The following is a 26,628-nucleotide window of genomic DNA, read 5'->3' on the forward strand; positions in this document are numbered from 1 at the left end:
AGGGCACGTTCCCATCACGCCCCCCCCCCGACGCCAACACGGCCCGCTGTCGCCTTCCTCGTGTGGCGGAGGGGCCGCTGTGCATCCCTCTTCAGATCGCACCTTCTGGCCAGCGTGACCTAGGTCTCTGATTGTCATTTCAGTCCTCTCCGGCTCTTTGTGCCCCGTCTGGAGTTTTCTTGGCACATACTGGAGGGGTTGGCCGTTTCCTTCTCCAGTTCATTTGACAGATGGGGAAACTGAGGCAAACGGGGTCAAGTGAGTTGCCCAGGTCACACAGCTAGGAAGTGTCTGAGGCCGGATTTGCACTCAGGAGGATGAGTCTTCCTGACTCCAAGCCCAGGGCTCCATCCACAGCGCCACCTCACTGCCTAGGCCCCTAGCAGGGAAAGGTTACACAACTTCCCGGCCAGGAAGGGTCAGGTTCAAATGATGCAATGAGGTTTTCTCACAAGACCAAAATTGGACTAGACCCATAATTGAGGAGAAAAGGAACTGAGCCAGCTCCAGGACTGAGTCGCAAGATGGACTCAGTGTGGGTCGCTCAGTTCCCACCACCACCCGCCCACGGTTCTCATTCCCTGAACGGCTGGGACGGCCAGTGAGGAACAAAAACACACGTCCGGTTACGGAAATCACATCTACTGTTTATTGGAAATCTCTGTGACCATAGGGAACTGGACTGAGAGGTACAGTCCGCAAAAGAGGAATGAGAAAAGCGGCGGCATCTGGCAGTGGTCCCCGAGGCCTCCTCCCTCAGCGGAGCGTGACCAGCTCTTCAGAAGAGGTCGGGTGGATGGCCACCGTGTTGTCAAAGTCGGCCTTCCTGGCCCCCATCTTCACGGCCACCGCAAAGCCTTGCAGCATCTCGTCACACCCGAGTCCTTGCATGTGGATCCCCACCACCTGCAGAAGGCGAGATCGTGAGAACTTACCCAGCAGCCGCTGCAGGCACCTTCCGCCAGGACGCTGCGCACAGTGGGTCTATGCCGCTCATCAGGATGGTCGCACTTAGGAAACATTCTAAAACTTAAGAGAACTTTGGTCCCAAGGTGCCCTCGGCAAGAACCCTCAGGACGTCCGGCTCTTCTCATCCTCGTGTCATGAAGACTGGGCTAATACCAACAATTGGTATTTCTATGAGGCTTTAAGACCTACAAGGTCCTTTATTCAAATGATGGTGGAACAGGCACGAGAAAACACCCCACCTCCAAGGAATCCCATCTCTTCTAAGGGGAACGAATGGGCTATGTGGGGAAGAGAGATCCCCGCCCCTGCAGGACCTCAAGCAGAGGCTGGGGGACCCCATTTTGGGAGGAGGACCTGGGGGATCCTGTTGAGGTGCAGGACACTTTGGAGGCATCTTTCAACTCTGATATTCTGTGATTCTCAGACTGACTTGCTTGTGGTGGCAGAGCTTGGTAAATGTCAGATTATAAGATGGTATAAAAGTTTAGCCATAGAAGAGAAGCTCCCACAAAACACACACCCACTATCTGCTCCAGTAAGGCTCTGGAGCCTGGAGGCCCCTCAGAGATCTGTCCAGACACCCTCCCAACACCTTTCCAGGATGGAGGAGGAAAGGTGGGGAGTGACTCGCCTCCGCCTCATGGCAAGGATGGACCAGGTCTTCTGACCGTGCACCAGGCTCCTCCCCCATGCTGCCCCTGCCCAGACGCTTACCTACCACGACCCTTTAGGAGTGAGCCCCCTCTCACCCATACTTCTAACCATTCTGCCTGGGAAAGGAGCCAATGAGATACACAGTTCTGCACATGATCAATATGGGAATATGTTTGTTACAAGGGTCTTCTCCCCCACCCCGCCCGGAGACAGAGGACAAAGAGAATATAAATGTTAACTAACTAGAAAAAGACTTAATTAAAAAAATTTCATAGCATGATCTCTATTGATATGAGATAACGTTTGTTCAGTGCTTTGCAAACTTTAAAGTTTCGTACGAATGCTGGCTATCACTATTACTCCATGCCCGCAAGTCTGAGGGCAGACAAAACCAAAGAATGATTTACACGCAGGAAATAAAGCATCCACGGAGCCAAGCGGCCTCGGCCCCCACCTTCCTGCTTCCGGAGCCCCCCGTCCCTTCCCCACTGTGGAGGCCTGGTCCTCTACCTTCTCTTCCTGGAGGGCACACACCATCTTCATCACACACTTGGTTTTCCTTCTCGTCACCGCGTGGTACATAGGGGTAAAGGCAGTCACGTAGGTCTTCACATTTTCTTTTCCATATTTAGAAATGGCTTCGTCTGAAAGGCAAATCAACAGCAGCTTCCCATAAGAGGCCCAAGAGCAGAGGGGCGGAGGAGGGAGATGACGGCCTGGAGAGACAAGGGGAGGAGGCAGGCCCACAAGATGGCCACACGGGCTCCTACCTTCCGTGAGTCCCACCGTCCCGATGGGCGGGTGGCTGAAGACGACGGTCGGAATGTTTTCATAGTCTAGCTTGGAGTCCAGTTTGCATTCAAAAAGTCTGTGGGCGAGTTTCCTCCCGGCGGCGATAGCGACTACGAGTACGAGATGGACATCAGGATGGGACTCGTTCCTCAGGTCAGTCGGCCCCCGGCCCCCCTCCCGGGATGCCTAGGAGGGCCATGTAGGTACCAGCCCCGCCCCTCCACCGCAGGATCCTTCCCACCCCTGGTTCCGGGCCCTCGTCCAGAGCTGCCCTAAGACCGTTTGCCTCGTGTCTGATCCCATCATACGCCTTTGCACCCTGTCCTGAGGCGACCGGCACCAACTCTGCGTTGGCTCCTGCACTCGAACCGCTGACCCCACACCCCTCAGGTCCATCGCTTTCTTCCCAGACTCGCTGGGGTACGGTTTTAGGGTGAAGGCTCCCTCGTGGACCTAAGGGTCACCTGCCAGGCATTTTGGGGAGCCCCTCAAGGCATTTACTATCCGTCAGTTTAATGATGAAGAAATGAATCATCAATCATTATTCCCCAAGCAACAATCTGGCAACCAGGTCTTCCTGATGAAGAAAATCATCTCAGACTATGGGAGCAGGTGGTGCAGGTGTGAGCCTATTCCGAGTAAAGCCACAAAAAGTGACAGCCGGCGAGCCAGGCGTCCACCCGTCCCACGGAAGCTAAGAAGGCTTTCACCACTCTTGGCGCACCATCCACCATCGGCCGCTAGGTGGCGCCACAGTACAGAGTACCCAGCCTGGAGTCAGGAAGACCCGGGTTCAAATGCAGCCTCGGAGGCTTTGTATCTGAGTGACCCTAACCAAGGCGCTTCACTTTCCGTCTGCCTCAATCTTCCCATCTGTGAAATGCGTCCTCCTCTCCCTCCCCCCAGGAAGGCTGTGAGGAGCAAATGGGAGACTTTAAGCAGAACTTAAAACGCTCTAGAAGGGCTGGAGAGGCAGGAGGCTGAGGGCGTGAGGAAAGGGGGAGGGAGAGGCAGGCGTGGCTCCTGTCTGAAAACTCCAGGCCCTTCTGCAGAAAGACCATGCCCACACGGCTTGGGACGGGGGGGGGGGGGGGGGGGGGGGGGGGGGGGGGGGGGGGGGGGGGGGGGGGGGGGGGGGGCTGCCCTTCCCTTCGGCCGTCTCTCCTCCTTGTCCTTGGCGCCCAGATCCTCCCTCTCCCCGCTCCCCGCCTCTTGCCAAAGAGAAAAGAAAGAAAAAGAAAACGCTGGTAGGAAATGTGCCCGGCCCCCTGCAGGACCGCCCCCCATGCTGCCCGTCTCCAGGCTGCTGACTAAGCAAGGACTTCCAGTTTGGTGCTCGATGGCACCCAGGATAACACCGAGTCCAACCGAGGCTCAGAGAGAACGAGGCAGTGCCAGAGCTGGAGGAGCCACCCGGTAGACGGTCACCCCACGGCCCCGAGGAGGCTTTCTGGTCCTGGCCGTAGCCCACAGGTTCTGAGCCGCAGACAGGCTAAAGCCCAGCAGGGCCCCGCAGCAGGCCAGCGAGGTCCCCAGAGGGGGAACCTGCCCAGGTGGATAGGGGTGGGGGTGGGGAGGAAGGCTACCTGGAGTGAGAAGAGCTTTTCCACACACATCCCCCACAGCATAGACACCCCTCCGGTTGGTGTTCTGGAATTCGTCAACCACAATGTGCCCTTTGTCATCGGTCTGGATGCCCTGCAAGGGCAAAACGTGCGCTTAGGAACCAAAGCCCTCAGCAAAGATGCGCGGTCTGCCCAAGCCCCACTGGAAGGGACCACCGCCCAAGGTGGAAGTCTGCCCGCTGCGAGTCACACGCCAAAGGCGTCTTTCAGCGGCCACAGCTGCTGGAGCCCTGGCCCTGGGGCCGGAGAGCCTAGACCCTTGCTAGACCCTGGGGCTTCGTAACAGGCCATCCTTCCCAGGCTGGCCGAGAATCAGGCAGTGTAATCTTGGTAGAGCGCTCTAGAAGCGGGGCGCCGGTTACTTCTGCCCAGGCCCCAGCTGAACCCCACACTGAGGCGTTCAGGCCTCTGGGCACCTTCCCCAAGGGCTGCCCACAGCTCCCGGCACACCCAGTAGGGAAAGCCCCCTTTCTCTGATACAGACCCACAACCTCTGCATCTACCATCCTAGAGAGGGGCCTCAAGACAGCGGTCCCCAGGAAGTGTGCCTTGAACTCGGGGTTTCCTGATGCCACTCACAAGGCCACACTGCCTCTGGAGGCACAGTGGAAACAGCCGCTGATGACACTCAAACATGGCTTTAGGTCTCAAGGTGGGGGAACGCCAGTGGGCAGGCAGGATGAAGCTCCCTGGCAGAGGACAGCTGCGCTGCTTCCAGACCTCTGCCCTGGGAGGGAAGGGCAGAGGGGAGGCCACACTTCTCTAGCTCAGTCATGCCGGGGCTTACCTCAAGCTAGCCATCTCCGTGGGCAACAAAGGACAAGGAGAGCAGGGGAGGGGAATAAACATTAATTTAGCCCCTGCTGTATGACAGGCACCTGCCCAGAGCCTGACAAATACATTCTGCCTCATCTCATTTGGAGAGAAGGGACAGTGACTAGACTGTAAGCCGGAGGGCAGGACCGGGGTCTCTCCAAGCTCTGTGCCTACCCTGGCCCAGGCCCAGAGGGCACCAATAGTAGCTGATGAGGTCTTGGTGAAGCGGGGCTAAGGCAGAGATGGGACTGGGGACAGTGCCCTCCGCAGAGGGGAGAGGCCTGGCAGCCTGACAGAAGCCTCACCAGCCTGTTCAGGTTCAAGCCCTTGATGTTTGGGGTGCGCCCAATGGCCCATAGCAGGCAGTCCACGTCTGGGATCGTGCACACGGTGGGCTTCCTACCGGGCTCCGCCGTCACCGTGGTCAGCTCCAAACCCGACGACGTCTTCTTCACTTCCTTGATCTGGGCACGAAGAGAAGGGCACAGATGGAGCCGGGCGGAGGGATGGGGAGGAAGAGATCGACTCTGCCGACCCTTCTAATGTAAGTCACGTACCTTACGCTCAAGGGTGTGCTGGTAAATGTTTAACAACCAGCTGGCCTCTACATCTATCTACCCACACAACACGCTTTTCAGTCTAATCTCCATTACCAACATTTTCTCCATCACTTAGACAATAAAACCATAAACTGAACCCCAATTTGTCATGTTTGCTGATTTCTGAGCTGTAAATGCTCAGAATGAACATTTAACTACCAGCTCTCCAGCATACCCTGGCACATATCAGCTTCCTAAACTGAGTCGTTTATATTTGCCACTCAGATGCCCTCTTCTGAGCCCGCCAGCTGGCTGCAGCTTCCCCAGCACTCCCCCCTGGGGTGATCCTTGCCGTCCTAACGCTGCGCTTAGTACTGTGGACACCAAGGCACCAGGGAAGTGGTGCAGGTTCACAAGAAGCATGCGCTCCCCTGGGCGGGGCACGGAAGACCACCCCATGAGCACAGGTCCATATACTCCAAGAGGATTCTGGGCGAGCGTGCACACTGACTGGCAGGCAGAGCGCCGTCCCTTCTCCAGGGAAGCCGTCTCACGCTCATACTGCTCTCTGGGAACGGCACCGATGGGGGCTCAGCCTAACGTCAGAAAGCCCGAGCAGGGGGAAAGGCAAGCTCCCCAGTGAGAGGTCAGGAGAGCTGCTTGTTCCAGGACCACCCGCTATCAAAGGAGCCTCAGCCGAGCATGAGGATGTGAGCGGGGGTCCTGGGCCCCCTCCTCAGCAGTGCCCCCCACTCCCACTCTGCCCATCTCCATCCACCCCCTTCCAGCTGGAGCCAGAGGGGAGGCTGAGAGTGGAGCCGAGTCAAGGGGCTGACGAGGGAGGGTGGGCTCCGCCTGTACCTGGGAGTACTTCAGGACCTCGATGCCCGCCTTCTCGAGTTCTTCAGTGCAGTTGGAGCTGATCAACGCATCGAAAGAGCGAAGCACCTGGAAGAGGAAGGGAGGGGGCAAAGGAGGACTGGTAAAGTTGTGAGAGCAGCATGTTTGCCCCACTCGGTGCCAGGTGGGATCTAAAGGTCTGGGGTCGAGCTCTGGCCCTACTTCTGATGGGTCTCTGAGCGAGAGCTGGGAGGGAGCAAGGAGGCCATCTCCCCCAGCCCCCTCCCCGTCACCTGCTACTCATGTACCAAGCGACAAGGCAAGGATTCAAATCCCAGTCCTTTGACTTCAAATCCAGTGCCCCATACCACATTGCCCACTGATTCCCTATGTGACCGTGACTCAGTTTCCTCATCTGTAAAATGAGGCAGCTGAGGGAGATGGCTTCTAAGGTCCCAACCACCTCGAGTCCCATGACAGCCTTCTTGGCTGAGGCCAGCCTGGGCCTCCCCTTCCAGAGAGGAGAGAAATTACAGTTCCCAGATTCATTGCATCCACAGGAATCCTTCATTTGCCCCAGGATGTGGAGAAGAATCCCTGAATTTTCACAAAGTTTGGAAGCTCTCTGCGGGGGAGGGGCATGGGTGGGGGCTCATCCTGAAGGCAAAAAGCAGAAAGGCAAACGCCCCGGGGAGAGAGGCTGGGATCCTCTCCACAGGCAGCCACGTACTGGCCCTAACCCTCATCCTGGGCTGGTCTGACAACAGTCACCGAGTCTGATGCAGGAGCAGCGGATTCCTCCCCTGAGGTCCACAGCCATTTTAAAAATAACTCAATAGTGTACAAAAAATTTGATAACTGCATTTCAACAGAATGGGTCTGCTTTGTAACCCTCCATACTGTCGTATGCGTTCAACAACATGAGTCTGAACACGGTCCATGACACCCCAAGAATCCCTGCTGTCCTGTGTCTGGTGGAGAGAGGAACCAGAGGCCACACCCAGCTGGGCCAGAACCGCATGTGGGCCAGCCCACGGCGTAGGCTCGGCTCCATGTGGAGAATGGCAAGACAGAGCAGAGACCAACCCGGAGTGCCCCTAGGGCTCCCAGTAACAGCCTCCCAGCCAGCGCTTGAATCCCCCCACTCTGACTCCAGTCTCTCAAACAAAGAGAACATGACGCAGGAAGGCCCGTGAACTCCAAATGTGTCACCTAGCGCTTCGTAAACCAGCTAGCGCTAGTGTTACTTTGGTACCCTGATTCCTCACCTTGTCATGACGGATCATCAGTGATGTCCGAGAGCCAAGGGCCGAGAGGATGCCGGCTATCTCCACAGCGATGTACCCAGCGCCCACGATCACACTGCGCCTGAAGAGGAGGCAGCACCCGGTTCGTTTTAGATGTAAAGACCAAAACAAAACAAGCCACGCTGTGCCCCTCTGCCCCAGGGCCCCCAAATCCCTGGCTCTTGCTGGCCTCAGTACCGTCCCTGCCTTGGCCCCCAGCTCCTAACCTCACGTTTTTGCTGGGCAGCCTCCAGCCCGGCCCAGCCCCTCTCTTTGCCCCCTTGATCCGCTGGAACTCCTGCCACTGTTGGCCCCTGCATCGTGTGATTGCCTTCCCTTTCTGGTTCCACAAGGATGAAGGGAATCTGGGCTCCTTCTGGTAAAGAGCCCACCTCTCTACCCCTCCCCAGGCTCCTCCTTCTCTCACCAGCCAGGGCCAGGAGGAGCCCAGGCACTGTCACCTCCTCCCAGGAGATGTCCATGCCTACAGACCATTTGGGATTCTTGATGCTGCAAATGAGATCCCGGCAAACTCTCCAGAGCCCAGGATCTCCCACTTTTCTCGGGGGCTCCAGGAGCTGGCTCACAGTCATCCCCCCCAATCCCTGCTCTCATTCATGGGGAGGGGTAGTCTAACCAGCTGGTATGTAAGCCCAGAAGCTGGAGGCTGGACCAAGGCAAAGGGGCAACTTCGTCATCTCATCATTATGAGGACTGGGGATGGGGCAGAGAGCCTCTACCAGATGGGCACCGGGTCACCAGACTGATGCTAATCCTCCCGCACCATCCCAGACACTCAGGCAGGGTCGATTTCCTATCCTCAGAGTGCTGTCCAGTTGCGTCGGACTCTCCATGGCTCCATTTGGGGTTTTCTTGGCAAAGACACTGGAGTGGTTTGTCATTTTCTTCTCTGGCTCATTTTACAGAGGAGGAAACTGAGGCAAATAGGCTAAGTGACTTGCCCAGGGTCACACAGCTAGGAAGTATGTGAAGCCAGATTTGAACTTAGGAACATGAAGGAGCTTTTCTGATTTCCAAGCCCAGGGCTCTAACCATTGTGAGTTCAAAGGGATCATAACACCTACTTCCCAGGGTTATAGTGAAGCTCAAAAGAGGTAATATATCTTTAAGAATTGTTTAGCATAGTAAAAAGTTTACACCATAAAGGCCACATAAATACTTACTCACTTCTACTCAATCTTATCTGGGCCTCCACCCCCACTAGCTGAAGGCAGCCCAGAAAAGTCTTTATCTCCTGGAGAACCCTGGGCCTCCCCTCCCACCCAGCTAAGACTGAGGCCTCTTACAAGGTGCTCAGCCCATTCCAAATCCACCAGACTGTGCAAGAAGAGCACAAAGCTTCACTATACCTTTGTAAAGCCCTAAGCAAGCTGTCTCAACAGTGTTCCCTTAACCTACCGGACTGGGAGCTGAGAGAAAATGAGGCGAGTCTGGCAGGGCCTGTGCCTGGTGACACCAGGCTGGCTCTTGGCGGTCATGACGGCCTTTTCTAAACGTTCACTAACCTCCTCTTCCACATTTCATTACAGAATTTTCCCAAGAGTCAAAGTGGAGTTCACTGGCCTATCATCTCCAGACTCATTCTCTTCCCTTTTTTAAAATTCAGGCCCATGGCGCTTTTCTGGGGCTTCACCATCCCTGCAATGCCATCTGCCAATTCTCCGGAGCCCTGGAACGTCGCCCTGCAGGGCCAGGGGGCTTTAAATTCCTCCAGAGCAGCTTGGCTTATAAATCATCCCCAGACCCGACAAGACATTCTTGCTTGGTGCTTTCTGGTCCAAAGGTCCAGAGCGCAGGGTTCAAAGAGGCCAAAGAAGGCTCTTCTCTATCCTCAGTAACCTTCAACCCTCCACCTTCCACACAGTCTGGCTGGTTCTGGGACGCTCCTCTTTTCCCTAATATAGCTAAAACCAGGAAAAAAACAAACGCCGTTTTCCGGTCCTTAGCTGTACAACGGCTCGTTCTGACAGTCAGCCTACGTTTTCAGAGCTTACGCGCTACCAAGGGCCCTTCCCACGTGACTCTGGGTAGTGGAGACTCGCACAATGCGCTGCGCTATCCATTTCACAGGGTGCTGAGAGGAAAGCACTTTGTAAATCATAAGGAGTTATTTGTTATCATTAGGACTCTATTTGCTCTCTTTACCAAATTACTCTTGGACAACTGACAGCGGAGAAGGAAGAGACAGGAACTACCATTGCCTCTGGGAAGGAAGAACAAAGGGCTGAGTCCTCGGGCAACTCCAACAGAGGGAGCGCAGAGCCAAAGCAACCAAGCTGCCCCGGTCCTTCCCACTCAGAAGGTCACAGAAAGGTCAGCAGTCTGCAGGCCGTCGATGGCCTTGCTCTGGTACCCCCAGCCCAGCCCAGGGTCTTCCCCAACATCATTTATAAGGCGCCCTATTATCTTGATCTGCATAAGAAGTTTCTCCCTCATGGGGCAGGGCAGCTTCAGGGCACTTACCACGGGGTGTTTAACAACCTCGAGAAGCAAATGTACCCATGCCTACTTTTAAGTTTAGTCTGCCTTTTTCTCCATGAATTCTCAAGTCTAGACAATTAACAAAATGTACCTCCATTCAAACCCAACCTCTGACCCCTATCCTAGCTGTGAGACCATGAAGGAGTCGCTGCCCTCCCTCGTCTTCTTTTGTAAAAGGAAGGGATTAGCCTCTGAGGTCCCTTCCCTCTATAGATCGAGGATCCTATGACCTCCCTGGGCCCGTTTCTTTGTCTGTGCAATGGAGGCAATAGCCTTATTTATAAGCCAGGAAGTCCTCCAGATAGGAGGGTCACAGCAGGATCACCACAAGCCAGCTGGGGCCAGGGTCCCCAGCTCACGAGGGCTCAGGGACCAGTTTGCCGGGCGCACCCAGGTGGGAGCCTCGTTCGGTTACCTGGGCAAATCTTCCAGCTCGAAGAAGCCGTCGCTGGTCATTCCCAAGCTGGCCCCTGGGAAGTGAAGAAGAAGTGATTCGAGAGCCAAGGCTGAGGATTTCCAGCCCCCACCCTTGGCCCCGAGGTGTGTGCCTGTCGCTGGCTGGGCCGGTCAGGCCTGCTCGCATGCTTTTCTTTGTTAAGAAGGAGGCTTTGAAGGCAGGGCTGGAGGTGGGAAGCGATTGTGGTGCAAACAGCCAACACCTCTTTAGAAATGCTGGATTGGAGGACTTGGAATGTGTTGTTCCCTTTAAATAATCAACCTTTGCGGGAGGGGATTTAGGAAGAAATAAGGCCAAGATAGCTCTGCTGGAGGGAAGAGGCTGCACAGAGAACCACGAGGGGCATCAGAGCCCTGGGTTCAAATCTCAGTCCATCACTCCTCCCCCAGTAACCTGGGTCAAAGTCCTTACTGTCAGGAACGCACTTAGCAGACCACGCAGCCCAACGGAAACCTGAGCCGCAGCGCTGAACGTGGCACATCCCGGAGCTGGAAGGGCCTTCTTCAAGGGCATCTAGACAAGCCAGTGGCTGCAGCTGAATTCCCACCTCCCCTTCCTGATCGGTGGTTACAGTCCCGTCTGAAGACCACCCCCGAGGGAATGGCCCTCCATGCCAGAGCAGACCACTCTGCTTTGAGACAGCACTCTCTGGGAAGCAGATGCAGAAGGCTCTGCCATCTGGAGGATCTGGGGGAAGGCGGGAACGTGGCCCTGCTCCAGTCCTCTGGCATGGCTCCCGTCCCCATGATCCGAGACAGTTATCTAAGGCCGTCCCTGACTTGCTGCTACTGTTAATCAGAATAACACTGGCGGCTACCAAGTAGCTTGTACCATTGAAGGTTCGCAAATGCTAACTGGCTTCTCACAGTAATCCTGGGATTTTTTTCACACACATTTTACCAATGGGCTTTGTCTACAGTCACAAACTCTATCGGAAGTGGAACTGGAAAGTCAGATCTCGGCTGATGTTAAGCTCAGAGTGCTCACCCCAACACCCTCCAGCTCACCCAGTGCCCTAGGACAGAGCACGTCTGGGCCTGCTCACCCGAGCTCACCACAGGCACAGGATGTTTGTTTAAGCCTGCCCTGGTTATCCTGGGTTCCAAAGTCCTTTCCAGGCCCCTGAGCACCGCCCTTGGTATAGAACCCTGAAGCGACCTAAAGTAAGTCAAGCTGCTCTGCGTCTGTCCGGGGTGGTGTTCACCCTGGGCAGCGGCCTGGCCCTTCCACCATTCCCTGGAGGTAGCTTTAACAAGTCACTGGGCTCCTCCCAACCCTCTTACAGACTGTACCATGCTCACATATTCATCCCCCGCCACCCGTCCTCCATTCCAACTTATAGACACATCTCTTTAAAATTTGTGCGGTCCCAAGGAATCCTGCGTGTCCACATCAGTCTCCTTAGACACCTCCACCCCACAAGAATTGCATCTCTTTGTGACAACGAACCTCAAAGGCCCCGTTTACAGGCTGTGCCTCTACCCTGTACCTCATACCAGAGCACCAAATGGTAAGGCACAATCCCAAAGTTCTAACAGGAATTCTGTTTCCAATAAAATAGAGCTCTGGACACCTCACCGGTCTGGTAAAGGGCACCCTGCGGCTCCTATCTCGGAGAGCCCAGGGTGTCTCTCCCACAACTGGACCCCTGTGAAAGCACCGTCATCCCCCTCTGACAGATGAGGGCTGCGGTAGGAAACATTGAGATCTGACCTACCATTTGGGCCTTGCTAGAGTCAGAGTAGGAATTCACACCCAGGCCTCCTGATTCCCAAGGCCAGCCTCCTTGCCTCCTGTGGCACTGCCCATTTGTGCCAGACAATGGTCACAAATGAAGCACATTTCCCTTGTATCCTTCCTTCCCTGCCCAGGACCATGCCTGGGTGTCTGGTGCTCAGGACTGCCAGGTATGCCCCCTCACTTGGCCCCCTTGTGAAGGGCACCCAGCACATTAGCTCACTCATGACACCACAGGACTCTGGAGAAGACCCAGCTTGGGAGGGATACAGCCCAGCTTGGGAAGGACACGGTCCAGCTTGGGAGGGACACAGTCCAGCTTGGGAGGGACACAGCATGGCCACGAGCTAGCTGTCCAGCCTTCCCAGCTCAAGGGAGGTAGCTAACGAAACCACCACCATTCGCCTGATGGGATGAGAGGCGGGTGCGTGCAGAGGAGCCCACAAGCCTGGGCCAGCCTGCCAGCATCACAGCCTCTGGACACTCACCAGGGATCTGGTCTTCACTGGGAAGGGCCGGGACGCCCCCCGTGGCGATCAGGATGTGGGGAGCGCGGTATTTCTTCCCGTTGACCTCCACCGTGGGCTCAGGGTCACTTGTGAAGGCTGCGTGGCCCCGAATGATTTCTATCTTGGACTGAAAGGAGATGCCTGGGTCATCCAGGGAAAGGCAGGACCGTACTCGGCCTACGATGGCCACTGTCATTCAGTTAAGCACAGCTCACAGCACACGGCATTCCAAGCAGGACAAAGCGCTTCACTTTCGGCACCGTCTCCTGTCCTCTTGCTCCACTCACCGTCCCTGGGACAGCCCAGACCACCACTGTCCCTCCCATCGGAACGTATACGCGGTGCTTAATGAGTGCTACTTCATTCATTGTTTCATTTGACCCTTACAACAGTCAGTAAGCATTTACTAAGCACCTACTATGTGCACATATGTAAGAGGGAGAGCAGGTATCCCCATCTTGGTTTTAAGGGAGAGGGACTTGCCAGGGTCACACAGCTAGTAAGGCTTAGAGCTGGCACTCACGCCCTCCTCTGCCGACTCCAAGGCCCAGCATTTTCGCAGGAATCTGTACCTTTGAAGACATTACAGACCTGTCACTTGGATGTCACATGGGGGCCTTTCCTAGAGCAACACACACCCAAACGCGCGAGGTCATGGTCTTTTAGTTGGCCGCTGCCCTCCCAAATCCTCCTCCCATGGCCCACTACAAGATATGCCCAGGAGTGTGGTCTGACTGGTCCTGGTCCGTAGAGTCTGCCACACCTTCCATCTCTAGGACAGCACTCAGCCTGTTATGTAGGACCTGCCAGACTGTGGGTGCTGGGCTCAGACCGAGATCACCCACCCACCAAGCACCACCAAGGGGCACAAGGCTCCCTCCATCTCCACAACAAGGACTCCCACATTGGGGCCAGCACCCTGTCAAGATGGCCCTCTGGCCACAGAGTCTCCTCTGGGCTGGGTGGCCACGAGACGGCCAAGCTCAGTGCTAACTCTCGGGTGGGGAGACACAGTGTCCAGGGTGCTTCCTTCAAGAGGGCAGAGGAAAAGTGCTGCCCAGCTCTCTTGAGACAAAGAGTGAGGGAGAAGCCCCCATCTCAGGAGGGGAGGCTGGAATAAAGGAGCACATGGGGAATGAGGGTCAGATGAAGTGGGCCTCGGTTTCTCCATCTGTAAAAGAGGGGTGACTCAAAGACCTTTTGTCTTTCCCAGACTTAGTCTATTTTCCACACCAGACGAGGGGCACACAACGTATCCCATTAAGAGCAGCCACCCCCATCACCCACTGGTGAGATCACAGATCTGTGGAGCAGGAAATGCAAAAATCACTGACTGAAAGGTGACAAGCCAATTCCTGGCAACCGCCAGCAATAAATGGGCACCATGCCCTTTCTTTTACTTCTCTCGCTCCCAGGACTGCACCTGGGGCCTGCAGCTTCTGGGACTGCTAGCTTCCAATTCAGCCAGTGAGTGACCCTCCAGCTCATGGGCAGCTGGCCAGGAAGCAGTCAGTGAGGAGAGCGGAGATACGACTCCTGGGGTAGAGAGGAAGCAGAGAAAAATGGCAGGGATGCCCGGAAGGGCATGAGTCAGGACGAGACTGGGTCAGGGGCCAGCGGGGGTACCCTGCCCCCAGCTATACCTCGGCACTGGAGGGAGGAGGAGTCTGCCCCCGGAAAGGAAGGCTGCCCGTGGCCGTTGCCTTCAGAGCGGAGGACAACTCCGCCCTTCCCTAAACCGTCCCAAACCACAAGTTCCCAGCATAGATAGCTGGGCCCGGGGAGGTCTCTGAAGTCACCAGGCCAAGGCAACCCGCAGTGACATAGGGGCTGAAGGAGGGAGGGCCTCACTTAACGAATGCTCATTCATTCACTCACTGCTGGGTGTCTTAGTAACCGAGGTCTAACAACATAAACAGTGAGCATACGCTCCCCAGCCATGATGTGCTGGGCCTGGTTTTGCAGGCATGGAAAGGGCTCTTTATCAAAATCAAAGAAGAGACTTTCAGCAAAATGGTAAAATGAGTGGCTGGCTCCAAGGGAGCCCCCCCACCCCCCAACAACAAATCCACCAAAAAAAGGAAAACCAAAACCTTATAAGAAAGATTGCCTTGTAGAAAAAGGGAAAAAATGATTAAAGAAATGAATAAGCCAAGAAAAAGGAAAACGATCCTCCGAGGTGGTGAAGAAATATTGTTACAAACCACCTGAAGGGAAAATGCTGAAACAACTCTGCCCCAGGCTCCAGTGATGGAACTGAATCCACCTAGGCAATAGACTCCCTAAAAAATGGCCAGCTGGCATTAAACCGAAGCCGGTCATGGAGGAACCTAAAACAGGTACTAAGAGATGCTACAGCTTGGAACAACTGGTGGAGAGGCTTCCTGAACAACACAAACTGTCCTGAGAGAAGACAAAATAGCAGAAGCTGCAAAAAAGTAATAAAACAAAATCACAAATCAACACAACTCCAAGTCACTGCAAGAAGTCCATCACTGAGGAGAGAGCGGGGCGGGAAAACCTGGGAACACGAGAATCTGAACGCTACAGATCTCAGAAAATCACACCAGAAAGTTCCCCTCTTGCTGGAATCGAGTGATAGTGCGCAGACTATCGGAATCTATAGAATGCCAACAGAGATGAATCCTGGATCCTGTTGACTGAGGAGCACAACTGTCAAACCCCAACATTTCAGCACAAGGATGATTTTGTGGTTGGAGTTTGGCTGCCTCCAGTCAAAGAGCAACTGAAGAGAAAAGAAAGTCAAGGAAAGAAGACAGCCTTTGAAGACGGTCTATTAGTAGAAACTTGGAGATTATTTTAAGTGACAGATCAGGGGCCTGTGTGTATCCATGCATAAAAAGGCTAGCATGGGACAGAGCACAAGGCAGAGTGTACACCAAGCTGATAAAGCAGGTAACTTAACAAGGCCTGGTGGAGGGAGGGCAACCTTCACAATTAGAACCTGGAACCTGCTGGGTGTGGCACATTCCCATAATCCCAGCTACTAGGAAGGCTGATGCTGGTAGAACTCTAGCTCGGAGGTCTGAACTGAAGTAAGCCAGGCTGGCAAGGGCATCTGTCCTATAACAAGAATCAATACAATAAGCCCTGGGACTGTATGTAGGCGCAGCAGGGCACCAGGCTGCCTAAGGAGAAGTGACCAACCCAAGTCAGAACTGGCACAGGACGAAGCTCCCATGCTGATCAGCTCTGGACTGGACCCCCGAGTAGCCCTGCACATACTTCTAGGTGGGACGAGATACCCAGTCTCTAAAAAAACGAGTGCATAAATTTTCAAAGAAAAGCTTTGCACCCCAACGGCCAGAAATGCCAGGACACGGACCTTGGTGAGGTTGTTCTGATAGATGTTGTTCAGACGGCTCACGTAGGCATCCCGCTTTTCCTTGATGACCCTACAACGAGATTTGAATCACTTCAGCCAACAACCAAAGTGGCCCTGTGGCTCATCATAAGCAGGGAAGATGGCTCTGCCCTTCCATCCTGGCAAGGAGAGCCCACCAGAACCAACGGGAGAGAAGACTTCCTTATCGGCACCTTTCCGCCTTGTGGGACACAACTCCAGCCACGGTCTACTACAACATGGACAACACCAACTGGCAGCCACCTCTCCTGCTCCAATTTGGCTCCCGCCTCCGTCCTCAGCCCATCTTCTCTGGTAGCAGAATCAGTAGCATACATGCCTTACCTAGCCCCTTCTTAGAGTGTACACTGCTGGAGGGCAGGGTCCATACTGCCTTTCCCCTTGCCTCTCCTGCACAAAGCCCAGCTCAGGTGTCTCAGGGCTGAGTTAATGGCAGAAGGAGAACTCGCCATGTGCTCCCGCCACCTGCTTCTCTTCCAAACATTCACTGCAGTCAACACTGTCCATCTACACTGGTTTTCAGACCGGGCCCTATTTGCCACCACACTCACCGCCAATTGAACTTGGTGTCACAGCTCTGGAAACCATAATCTTCTTGGTCATGAATGAACTCTGAGTGGACCGCCGTGTTCCACATGACCTGCAAGAGAGGCACCAGACCAGCAGGTGGTCAGTGAGAGGGAACCTGCTTCATGGACAAACCGCTGCGTCACCAGCTCTTTGGGTCAGAGGCTAGGTCGGCTCCGTGATGGTCACAGAGGCCCGATGGTCGAGGGCTCCAACAACCATTGCCCTGGAGCTGAAACGGACCAAAGACAACATCCCGTGCCAGCCTCTCACTGCTCAGAGGGGGAGGCAGGCCCAGCGCGGGCAGTGAACTGCCCAAAGTCACACCGGAGGCAGGTAAGCGGCAGAGTCTCAGGAATGAAATGGCCGCGTAAAGGCTCCAATTAGCACTCCAAACCTTCACTGATTCCAATCCACAGTCCAGGCATTTTTCTGCAGTACCAGGATGCCATGAGTGGGACCGTGGTGCAGCAGCCGCACGAGGCCCAGCCTCTGGAACCTGCCACCCGTGTCTGAGTCCCTTACCTGCTCAATGCTGGGATGTAAAAAGAGGAGGTACCTGCCCTCATGAAACTCCAGGGGCCCAGTGAGGGTGGACTATGGGAACGAAGAGGCCCTTCCAAGATTAGCCGCATTTGTGTCTTTTTTCTTCCAGAATACTCCACAGGTATTATAATTAGCGGTCAGGAAGCCAAGTCCCCAAACTGGAGGGTATCTGGATTTAGAGGCAAGGGTTCCGTGTGGCTCTGGGCAAGTTCCTCCCAGGTCCTGGCCTGACTTTACTCTGGATCAGGAGAAAGGCAGGCCACTCCCTCTCACTGGAGGGTTTTTGGATTTGTTTTTCAATCCACACCCCAAGCATGGGATTAACAGTTCAGGGAAACCTCTTCACAATGGGCCCCAAAGACCTGGGGAGATTCCACATCGCCTGACGCCCTAATACCAGGAAGTTGCCAACTCCCAAGATTGTCCTCAAGTCAACTGTAAGCTGGGCCCCGCTGCCCGCATGGAACCCATCCAGAAGGGGTGGCCCCATGAGCGGAACAGAGGGCAAGGCAAGAACATCATGCCAATGCTTCCTTATGGGCAATCTAAGGGGCGGGAGGAGGCCCTGCAGGGGAGAGAAGGGCCGTGCCTTAGAACTCTGAAAGGGCCTCCATATCTAGACTCTGGTTTCCCCTCAACCACCCAAGGAAAAAAGGTGTGTCCCAACTGACACCTTCTATGCAAATTCCAGTCTCAGAAAGCGTCCCAGGCACCAAGGGACCTGCCCAGGGCCACAGGTCTTCCTGCTCAAAGGTCCAGCTTTCTCTTGGCTACATGTGCTGCCTGTGGGCAGAATTCTAGAGCAGCCTTGCCAGGGAAACCTCTGAGGTCAGTGAGGCCACGCAGGTGAGCAAAAACAAGGCCCAGAGGAGGTGCCAGCCTCCCTCCGCTCTTCACCCCGCTCAGTTAACAGCCAAGTCTGTATTCTAGCTGGTAGATGCCGCTCTATTGAGCTTGATGCCAGCTCACCAGGGCTGATCGCTGCTCAGGGACCCAGCAGCTCCAGGCCTGAGACTATGCCAACCTGACGGCTGAGCCAGGGCCACAACAAACCAGGAGATGGGACAAAACGGCCTTGCTGACCACAGCCACTCGGGGGGCAAACCGAGACCTTGTTGGGATCCAAACCTTGGGGCACCTCATACAGACCCAGGGATGCATCTGAACCCAGCCAGCCCAAGGATCCTAGCATTAGAGATCCAGTGGAGCAGCGACTCCACCCCCCTCATTGGACAGGCAGGGAAACTGAGGCCCACTGGGGGAAGTGACTAGCTGAAGGCCACACATAGGATCCCAGCTTGTAGAGCTGGAAGGGGCCTCAGAGGATCACTCTCCTCATTTGACAGATGGAGAAACTGAGGCCCATAGAGGTCATCCAAGCAGAAAGGGTTCGAACCCAGGTTCTCTGACTCCCACTGTAGCAGACTACCTCTGCATGAGCCAGGCTTTGGAGCCTATGTGTTTCTGAGGGACAGCAGCCCTTCCCAAGGCAGACACCCCCTGCCCCCAACTTGTAGACAAAGGAAGAAGTTAAGGAAGATACCTTTTTGGGCACACATCCGACATTCACCTGAAAAAGGAAAACGAACAGATTTAGGAGAGGGAACCAGAGCCATTCCCCAGCACTGCCCCAGCACCGAGAGAGGGTCTCTCCACCCCAGGGCCATCCCCGAGTGGCTGAGAAGGAAGGAGAGAGGGCAACGATCTGGTTTGGGGGAAGTTCTGGGGGAGAAGGTTCAATGGCAGGCATTATCACCCAGGAGGGTTAATCTACTAAATCCAATGAGAGATACCTCCTATCATCTAACAAAGGGAACTCCAGTGACCTGGGGAACAAAATCATCCCCTTCCCAAGGCCTCCCAGAGTCAGCCTTCACCTCTCCCAGTTTTAGGGTTTACAAATACAGAAGGGAAATCCTACAGGTTTGATGGCCAAAGGGAACCCTCGAGATCACGGAACCCCCCACTTTGCAGATGGGGAAGCTGAGGTCCAGCTTGGGAAAGGGATTCGTCCAAGAGGGGACAGTCAGGAAGAGGAAGACCCAGAATTTGAACCCAAGTCCTCTGTGTGGAGATCCACACGGCTTCATCAGCCCTAACAGAAGCCATTCACTGGAGCTCCACGGCCTACTCACAGGGACCAAGACCTCGCATTCTTTTCTGGGCCCCTTTAATGGGGAAACTAAATACCCCAAACTGCTGATTAGAAGCCCATCTGGCCCCCAGGCTACCTGTTCACTTCTAACTTGGTTTGTTCCTTACCCAAGACCCTCCATATTCACATGCTGGGCATTGTCCCTGACTGGCCCCCCATCCCAGCCACCTGGCTTCCTTGAAGTCTTAGCTAAGGCACCCCCTCCTCCAGGAAGCCTTCCCCAACCCTCTGAATAATACCACCTTCCCTCTGGTCATCTCCCATTTATCCTGTTTATGGTGTTTCTGCCTACTTGTTATGTTGTGTCCCCCATTAGAGCTCCTGAAGAACGGAAACTGTCTTTCCCCTGTCTTGTATTCTCAGCACTCAGCACCATTCCTGGCACATAGTAGGGGCTGTCTTTCACCTGTGTTGGATCGCCAGCACTCAGCACTGTGCCTGGCACATAGTAGGGACTGTCTTTCGCCTGTGTTGGATCGCCAGCACTCAGCACCATTCCTGGCACACAGTAGGGACTGTCTTTTGCCTGTCTTGGATCTCTGGCACTCAGCACTGTGCCTGGCACATAGTAGGGACTGTCTTTTGCCTGTCTTGGATCTCTGGCACTCAGCACTGTGCCCGGCACATAGTGGGAACTGTCTTTTGCTTGTCTTGGATCCTTAGTGCTCAGCACTGTGCTTAGCACATAGTAGGGACAGCCCTTTACTTGTCTTGGATCCCCAGCACTCAGCACCATTCCTGGCACATAGCAGGGACTGTTTTTCACTTGTCTTGGATCCTTAGTGCTCAGCACTGTCCCTGGCACATAGTAGGGACTGTCTTTTGCCTGTCTTGGATCCCCAACACTCAGCACGTGCCTGGCACATAGTAGGGACTCTCTTTTGCCTGTCTTAGATCCCCAACACTCAGCACGTGCCTGGCACATAGTAGGGACTGTCTTTTGCCTGTCTTGGATCCCCAACACTCAGCATTGTGCCTAGCACATAGTAGGTGCTTAATAAAAACTTGTAGACTTGGCTTTTCCACTTTCCTGCCTTCATCGTAGACTGAGCCCTCACTGATCCCTGTTCCCCAGGGCCTCTCTTCACCATCTTTCTCACACAGCGGCTACCACCCTTCCCCTTATTGCGTCACCAACACCGTCCCAACATGGGCGCATGCCCCGATGGTAGGGAAACTGGCCACACCAGCGGGCAGCCGGTACACAAGCTGTTAGAGGGCAGGGATTGGTTCATTCTTTGGCTCTGTATGCCCCAGTACCTGGCTCAGGGCCAGACATCTGAGCTCACTTTAAAGGACCGAGATCATGTGTTCTTACACCTGAATACAGCAGCATGCCCAGGTTAGGGGCATGTTCAGTGATCCCCGGCGGGGGGGGGGGGGGGCTGCCCTGGGAGTCCAAGCAGACGAGGGGTCAGAGGTCTGAGGACAGGAGTGACAGTGATCACTGCTGCCTGTGGTTCCCAGGAAGGGAAGAGGAGAGACCAGGGAGTGAGGAAGGCAGGCAGCATATATGCAGAAGAGGTCTGGGCATGACAGGCTGCCCAGAGGTTTGAATTCCTGGCAGTGGGCCTCCAGCGGACAGTGGCCATGAAACACTCCAGTGGGTGTGTGAGCCCTCCCCTCACATCTGTCCTCCATCCATCCGGGAAGAGGGGGCTCCCTCCCCCAACCATGCCCCAATCCCCAGCTGGCCCCCACTCTGGCACCCAGGGCAGTAGCTACGCGGGGCCACCTCTTCCCTCCCAGATCACCCACGCTCAGGGCACTGACCAGGAAAGAAAGAGCCCCCACCCTCATATTTTATCTTGGGTGGGATGAATAAGTCATACAGGACTGGCAAACAAGGTAGGGCTTCTTATCACATTCCCTTACCCTCCAAGGCCTCTTCTGAACTTCCTTAATTCTGGAGGTCACACACTCCCCCCAGCAACCACCCCCACCCACTGCAGCCAGGCTCCCCAACTCCTCACTCTCTCACCCTCCACACGTAGCAGTCTTGTCGATTCTTCCTCCCCACCTTCTCTCCATCTCTCCCCCTGCCTCTTCTGCCTTAATGGCTACTCAGTGTCTGTAATTCCAAGGGAGCCCCTCCGTGGGGCCCAGCCTTGCTTCTCCTGGGGGTACAGGGCTGTGAATTGGGGAAAGCCTCCACCCAATTCCAAGGGTCAAACACCCAGCAGAGGTGGGGGCCGAGGGGGTCACAGTCCACCCGCAACAGTGAAAGGATGAGAGCCAAGCCACAGTCGGCCCACGGAGAGTCCAGAGACCTGAAGGGAGGGAAGGGATCCACGCGGGAGGGATCTTCTACCCGGAATGGAAGGAAGGCTGTGGCCAGTATCCCGTGCCCAGAAGAAGCTATAACTTCCTCAAACATGTTCATCGGCCTTTGTTAGAATTTGGGGGTCAGAAGGAACCAAGAAAACAATATGGACGTGTGCTGAAGGTCACTAACTTGTGCATACCCTGGGACCGAGGGACAACAGAACTTGGCCTGTGCCCCGGAGAAAGTAAAGAAAGGGGCAAAGGAGCCCCAGGCAGCTCTTTGTGGTGGCAAATTTGGGCAATGGCACTTGGTGAGGGAACACTGGGGGGCTGGAAGAAATGATGCCACAACTGTTTCTTCTTTCACAACATGGCTAATGTGGAACTAGGTTTTACATGCTCAAGCACGCGTAACCTAGAGCAAATCGCCCGCCATCTTAGGGAGGGGGACAATTTGGAACTCAAAATCTTATAAAAAAATGAATGCTAAAAACTGCCTTGGGAAAAAATTAAACACTACCAAGAAATGATGCAGGGACCGGTATCAGAGAAACCCGAGGAGACTGGGGCCAACAGAAGCAGAGTCGACGGGCAGAACCAATAGAAGAAGGTTTATCTTGGCATTCAGGAGCCCCATGGCTGCCCCTGGTTCTGCCTGCTCAGGCCAAGCAGAGAAAGGCTGATTCCTCCTTCACACGACAGCTCTCCAACATCCCCCCCCCCCCCTTACTCCAACCTTTCTTCACCTGGCACAGACTCCAGGCCCTTCCCCATGCTGATTGCCCCCTCCTAGACACTCTCCAGCTGGCCAATGTCCTTCTCAAACTCGGGAGCCCACACTGGGCATGATACTGCAGAAGAGGGCAGAGTACAGAGGGCTTGTCACCTCCTCTTCGGGGGAAGCCGGCTATCTCTGAACCCTTTCCAGATGGCGCCACATGCCCATCCTCCCTCCCTCCCACCATACATTCCCTGTTCTCATTCTCCGTCCTTCTCTCCAACAGTGCGGCTCCAAGCCAGCCAGCCCACCTCTTAGCCTGGAGCCCCGGGCCCACCGGAATGCCCATGCCACTCTTTCCTTCTAACTCCTGACTTGAGCAATCCCACCGGGGAGGTGAGTGCTCTGTCGGTGGTCACGGCCGGCTCCCAGATCTAGCTCGAGGTCATCTAGGCTGACCCTCTTCATTTTAGAGATGAGGAAATGGCCCAGGGAGGGGCAGGGACCAACCCAAGGTCACGCAGAGGGCAACAGCGGAACTGGGATCAAACCCAGATCTGATGCCAGCAGGCTCAGCACTTTCCACTGACCACCGTCCACATTCTACACCACCCCTTCGGGCCTCAGTTTCCTCACCTGTAAAATGAGCTGGAGAAGGAAAGGTCAAACCAGTACAGTATGACTGCCAAGAAAGCCCCAAATGGGGTCACGGAGAGTCGGACGTGACCGATGTCAGGCCGGGCCACCATCTTTGAGGTTCCTACAGCCCCACGCCAGGGACAGAAAGCGCTGTCCCAAGATGGTGCCAGATCCACTGAGGGAGGAGGGAAGAGGGAATCAAGATGGCCCTGGGCCAGCTATGGTTCAGTGTTGCAGCCCAAGGGGCCAGGATGGGTTGGGTCTTTGGCGCTGACCCAGGGCTGGAGCTTCGGGGAGCAGTAAGTTAGCGTGCTGACTTTAATTAAGCTTCTGTCAAGGACCCCGTCAGTGCCAGGCACAGTGCCAAACGCAAGCCATACAAAGACAGGTGCTCTCCGAAGGGCCCTGCATCTCCGGCTCGCTGGGGCAAGCACAAAGGGGCCGCTCTGGACAGGGCAGGCATGGGGGCTTTGGGCCTGGATGCCGGCGTTCGCTTTGGCAGGTGATGAGCATTTGCTACAAGAGGCTGGCTTTCCTTCCCCTCCCACGGCCCCCAGGAGGGAGAGAAAATCATTCTTGTGAATTAAAAATAGCTATAAAATTAAAAAAATGAAAAGAACAGGGCATGGAGTCAGCGCAGCGGAAAGAGGCCTAGTTGTAGTGACTCGAGGCCCTAGTTCAGGTCCATCGGCCAATAAACATTAAGCACCTACTACGTGGGGCAGTCACAGACGGGCAAAGAAACGGTGACTAAGGGAGTGGCTGGGGGCACAGCGGACAGAGCCCTGGGCCTGGAATCAGGAGGAATCAGGCTGGGGACTGGAGCAAAGTAAGAGACAGTCGGTCCTGACGTGCAGGGAGGCTGGGGAAGGTCAATGTGGTCCACACCTGGGCCTGGGCCGGTGTCACTGCCTGTGGACCCTGGCAGCTGTGAAGGGCTTTGAATGCCGCCCAAGCATCCCCTATTGAGTCCTGGAGGACAGGGAGCCAAGCTCTGACCTGGGAGGGAGGGAAGGCACAAAGCCACTGATGCCTGCGCTGGAGACGGCCCCAAGCCCCGCTTTGCTGCCCTGAAATCTCCCAGAGGGGGGACACTCCAGCCCCGTGAGCGCCACCTAGGACGGGGCAAGGGACTTCCCGGCCCTGCCTTGCTTTGCTCCTCCGTAGAATGGGGGTGCTCTCAGGGCGGGCGGCCCATCCGAAGTGGCCTTGGCTTAGGAGTCCAAGGACCCGGCTTCGAGTCTCGCCTCCCACCCCAACCCTTGCCATGCTCCCCGGCCTCGGGCCTCAGTTTACCCCCGCGATGCCTTAGTCATCTGTCGGTCTGTCCACACTTCCTCCCAACTAGGAGCAGTCACCTCTCGGTGCTAGGGCCCCTCCCCGCTCCCATTTGTGCCGACCCTGCCCCCCATTCGGACCCCCAGCCACCTCGGCTCCCAGCCTCGGCAGTCTATGAACTGGGTACCAGAGCTAAGGATGCTCCAAGCCCCCGCCCCTCCCCCACCGCAGGTGCGCTCTGGGCCCCCAGCCCGGGCCTGGGGGGGTGCTCCGGAGGGAGAGGCCCCCAACCCGGCACAGGCTCCGGGCTGCCCAGGTGGGGCGAGGGGGCGGGCCACGGGGGACTGAGGGCTGCTCAGGAGAGGCGCCCCCGCCTCCGCAGGTGAGACACCCTCCCCCGGTGAGCTCCGCCCCCCAACTCACGCAGGTAACCCCCCCCGCAGGTGAGCCCCCTCCCGCAGGTGAACCCCGCCCTCCAACTCACGCAGGTAAGCCCCCCGCCCCGCAGGTGAGCCCCCTGGTGAGCTCCGCCCCCCTACTCACGCAGGTAAGCCCCCGCAGGCGAGCCGCCGCCCCCCGCAGGTGAACCCTGCCCCGCACTCACGCAGGTGCCCCCCAGCTTGTGGCTCTCCACCACGGCGGCGCGAGCTCCGAGCTCGGCCGCACGCCGGGCGCTGGCCAGGCCGCCCGAGCCGCCGCCGATGACCAGGAAGTCGTAGGTGGCGAGGCCGGAGCCCAGGCCCCCAGGGGGCTCCATGCCCCCCGGAGCGGCCACGCGGCGCCCGCAGTCGAGGGCCGCGCGCACCAGCCCGGGCCCGCGCCGCGCCACGCCGGCCGCCACGCCGAGGCCCTCGCCGGTGCCGCCGCCCGCTGCAGTCCGTCCGCTGCTGCTGGGTCTGGTGCGCAGCCGGGGCTGGTAGGGCGCGGGAAGGAGGGGCGGGGCCGGGGCGGGGCCGGGGCCCGCGGGGGAGCTGCAGCTTCAGCGTGACTCAGCAGGGCCCCCGAGCCCGGCCCCGCCCCCTGCCTCGGCGGGGGCAGGGGGAACTGGGGCCCCGGGAGGGCCCCGCAGCTCCGGGCTCTGTCCCGCCCAGACCCCGCTCCACCCGCCCCCAGCGGCTGCAGCCCGGAACCCTGACTTTACACCGGAGGAAACTGAGGCCCGAGGAGGGGAACTTGCCATTCGCAGCGGGGGGGGGGGGGAGGGGGGGTTGAGCGCGTGCCGGTCCGGCCCCCTTGGGGGGCTTCATCGCCCCTGCCGGTGGGGGTGGGGCCAGGAAGAAGCCCGGGCCGGCCCTTTGTCCCAGAGTGTAAGCGCCCCCGAGGGCAGGCGCTTCCGGTCTGGGTCTCCAGGCCCTGGACAGCGCCCTCCGCGCTCCAGAGACGCTCGTGCTTCTCGCTTAGACCCAGCCCAGTCCTCGACCTCGGCGATCCATGCCCACTGGCGGCGGGGCTGCGGAGGGCCACATGGGCCCCAGGTCCTCAAGGGCGGCCCTTGTCCCCACTCACGGTCCCAGGTCTCGGAGCCCTTCTTCGGGCTCCCTTAGCTTGGGCTGGGCTCTAGGCACTACTTGGTCCAGCCCCGGGTGTGGGTGCATCGTGCCCACCGCCTCGTGTCCATCCCCGTCCTGAAGGGAGGGGTTTCATGGCCCTCTTGGGCATGGACGTCACCACTGGCAATATGTGAGGTCATGTATGAAGGTCCTACTGTGTGCTAGGCCCGTATAAAGAAACCCCTTGGCATCGGCTGGGCGCCAGAGATGGCACGCCCAGCCTGGGTACCAGAACTCTCCGACCATAACAGGGTGCGATGGGAAAGAAAGCCGGCCTCCCGGGGGCCTAGGAGGGCTCGACGGTCTATCCCGAGGACAGCGGGCGCTGGAGAGCTCCTCCCCCTCCCCCTCCTCTCCTCCGCCTCCCCTCCCCCTCCTCCCTTCCCCCTCCCCCTCCTCCTCCCCCTCCCCCTCTCCTCCTCCCTCTCCCCCTCCTCCTCTCCTCCCCCTCCTCCCCCCTCCTCCTCCCCCTCTCCTCCCCCTCCCCCTCCTCCTCTCCTCCCCCTTTTCCTCCTCCTCCTCCCCCTCCTCCCCCTCCCCTCCCTCTCCGCGTCCCGCCGCCTCTCTCACTCGGGACGCTACCATAGCCCAAGTACGTCGGGGGTAACGGAAATCTCTTCGGAGATTAAAGTCTTAATAAGAAAAGGTAGCCTCAAAACAAATGGCAAACTCGTTTCCAGACTGATGTCACTCGCTTCCAAATCTCTCCTCACACGCCTTCTCCGCGGAGGTTTCCCCCTTACTTCCGATGGTAGAGACCCGCGGCAGCGGGCGGGGCGGAGGCGGGAGGTGCCCACCG

The 26,628-nt window shown here is 56.7% G+C and overlaps 1 protein-coding gene across 2 annotated transcripts; it reads right to left on the reverse strand.

Moving 5' to 3' along the window:
• Window positions 1-626: 626 nt before the first annotated feature.
• On the reverse strand, window positions 627-26,429 carry GSR (glutathione-disulfide reductase). 2 transcript variants are annotated; one of them, XM_036763116.1, is made up of 13 exons: window positions 26,412-26,429; window positions 18,768-18,794; window positions 16,663-16,751; window positions 16,073-16,142; window positions 12,706-12,853; window positions 10,439-10,493; window positions 7,504-7,603; window positions 6,257-6,343; window positions 5,162-5,320; window positions 4,002-4,113; window positions 2,394-2,525; window positions 2,134-2,267; window positions 627-906 (listed from the first exon to the last, which is right to left on the reverse strand). In XM_036763116.1, the coding sequence occupies exons 1-13, from the start codon at window positions 26,412-26,414 to the stop codon at window positions 757-759; spliced, it is 1,266 nt and encodes a 421-aa protein (XP_036619011.1). In that variant the 5' UTR covers window positions 26,415-26,429; the 3' UTR covers window positions 627-756. The 2 variants fall into 2 exon arrangements, with proteins under 2 accessions (XP_036619011.1, XP_036619010.1); XM_036763115.1 differs by lacking the exon at window positions 26,412-26,429 and adding an exon at window positions 24,884-25,094.
• Between the last annotated feature and the right edge of the window lie 199 nt (window positions 26,430-26,628).

The sequence above is a fragment of the Trichosurus vulpecula genome, chromosome 6, assembly GCF_011100635.1.
Source record: "Trichosurus vulpecula isolate mTriVul1 chromosome 6, mTriVul1.pri, whole genome shotgun sequence".
Lineage (NCBI taxonomy): Eukaryota > Metazoa > Chordata > Mammalia > Diprotodontia > Phalangeridae > Trichosurus > Trichosurus vulpecula.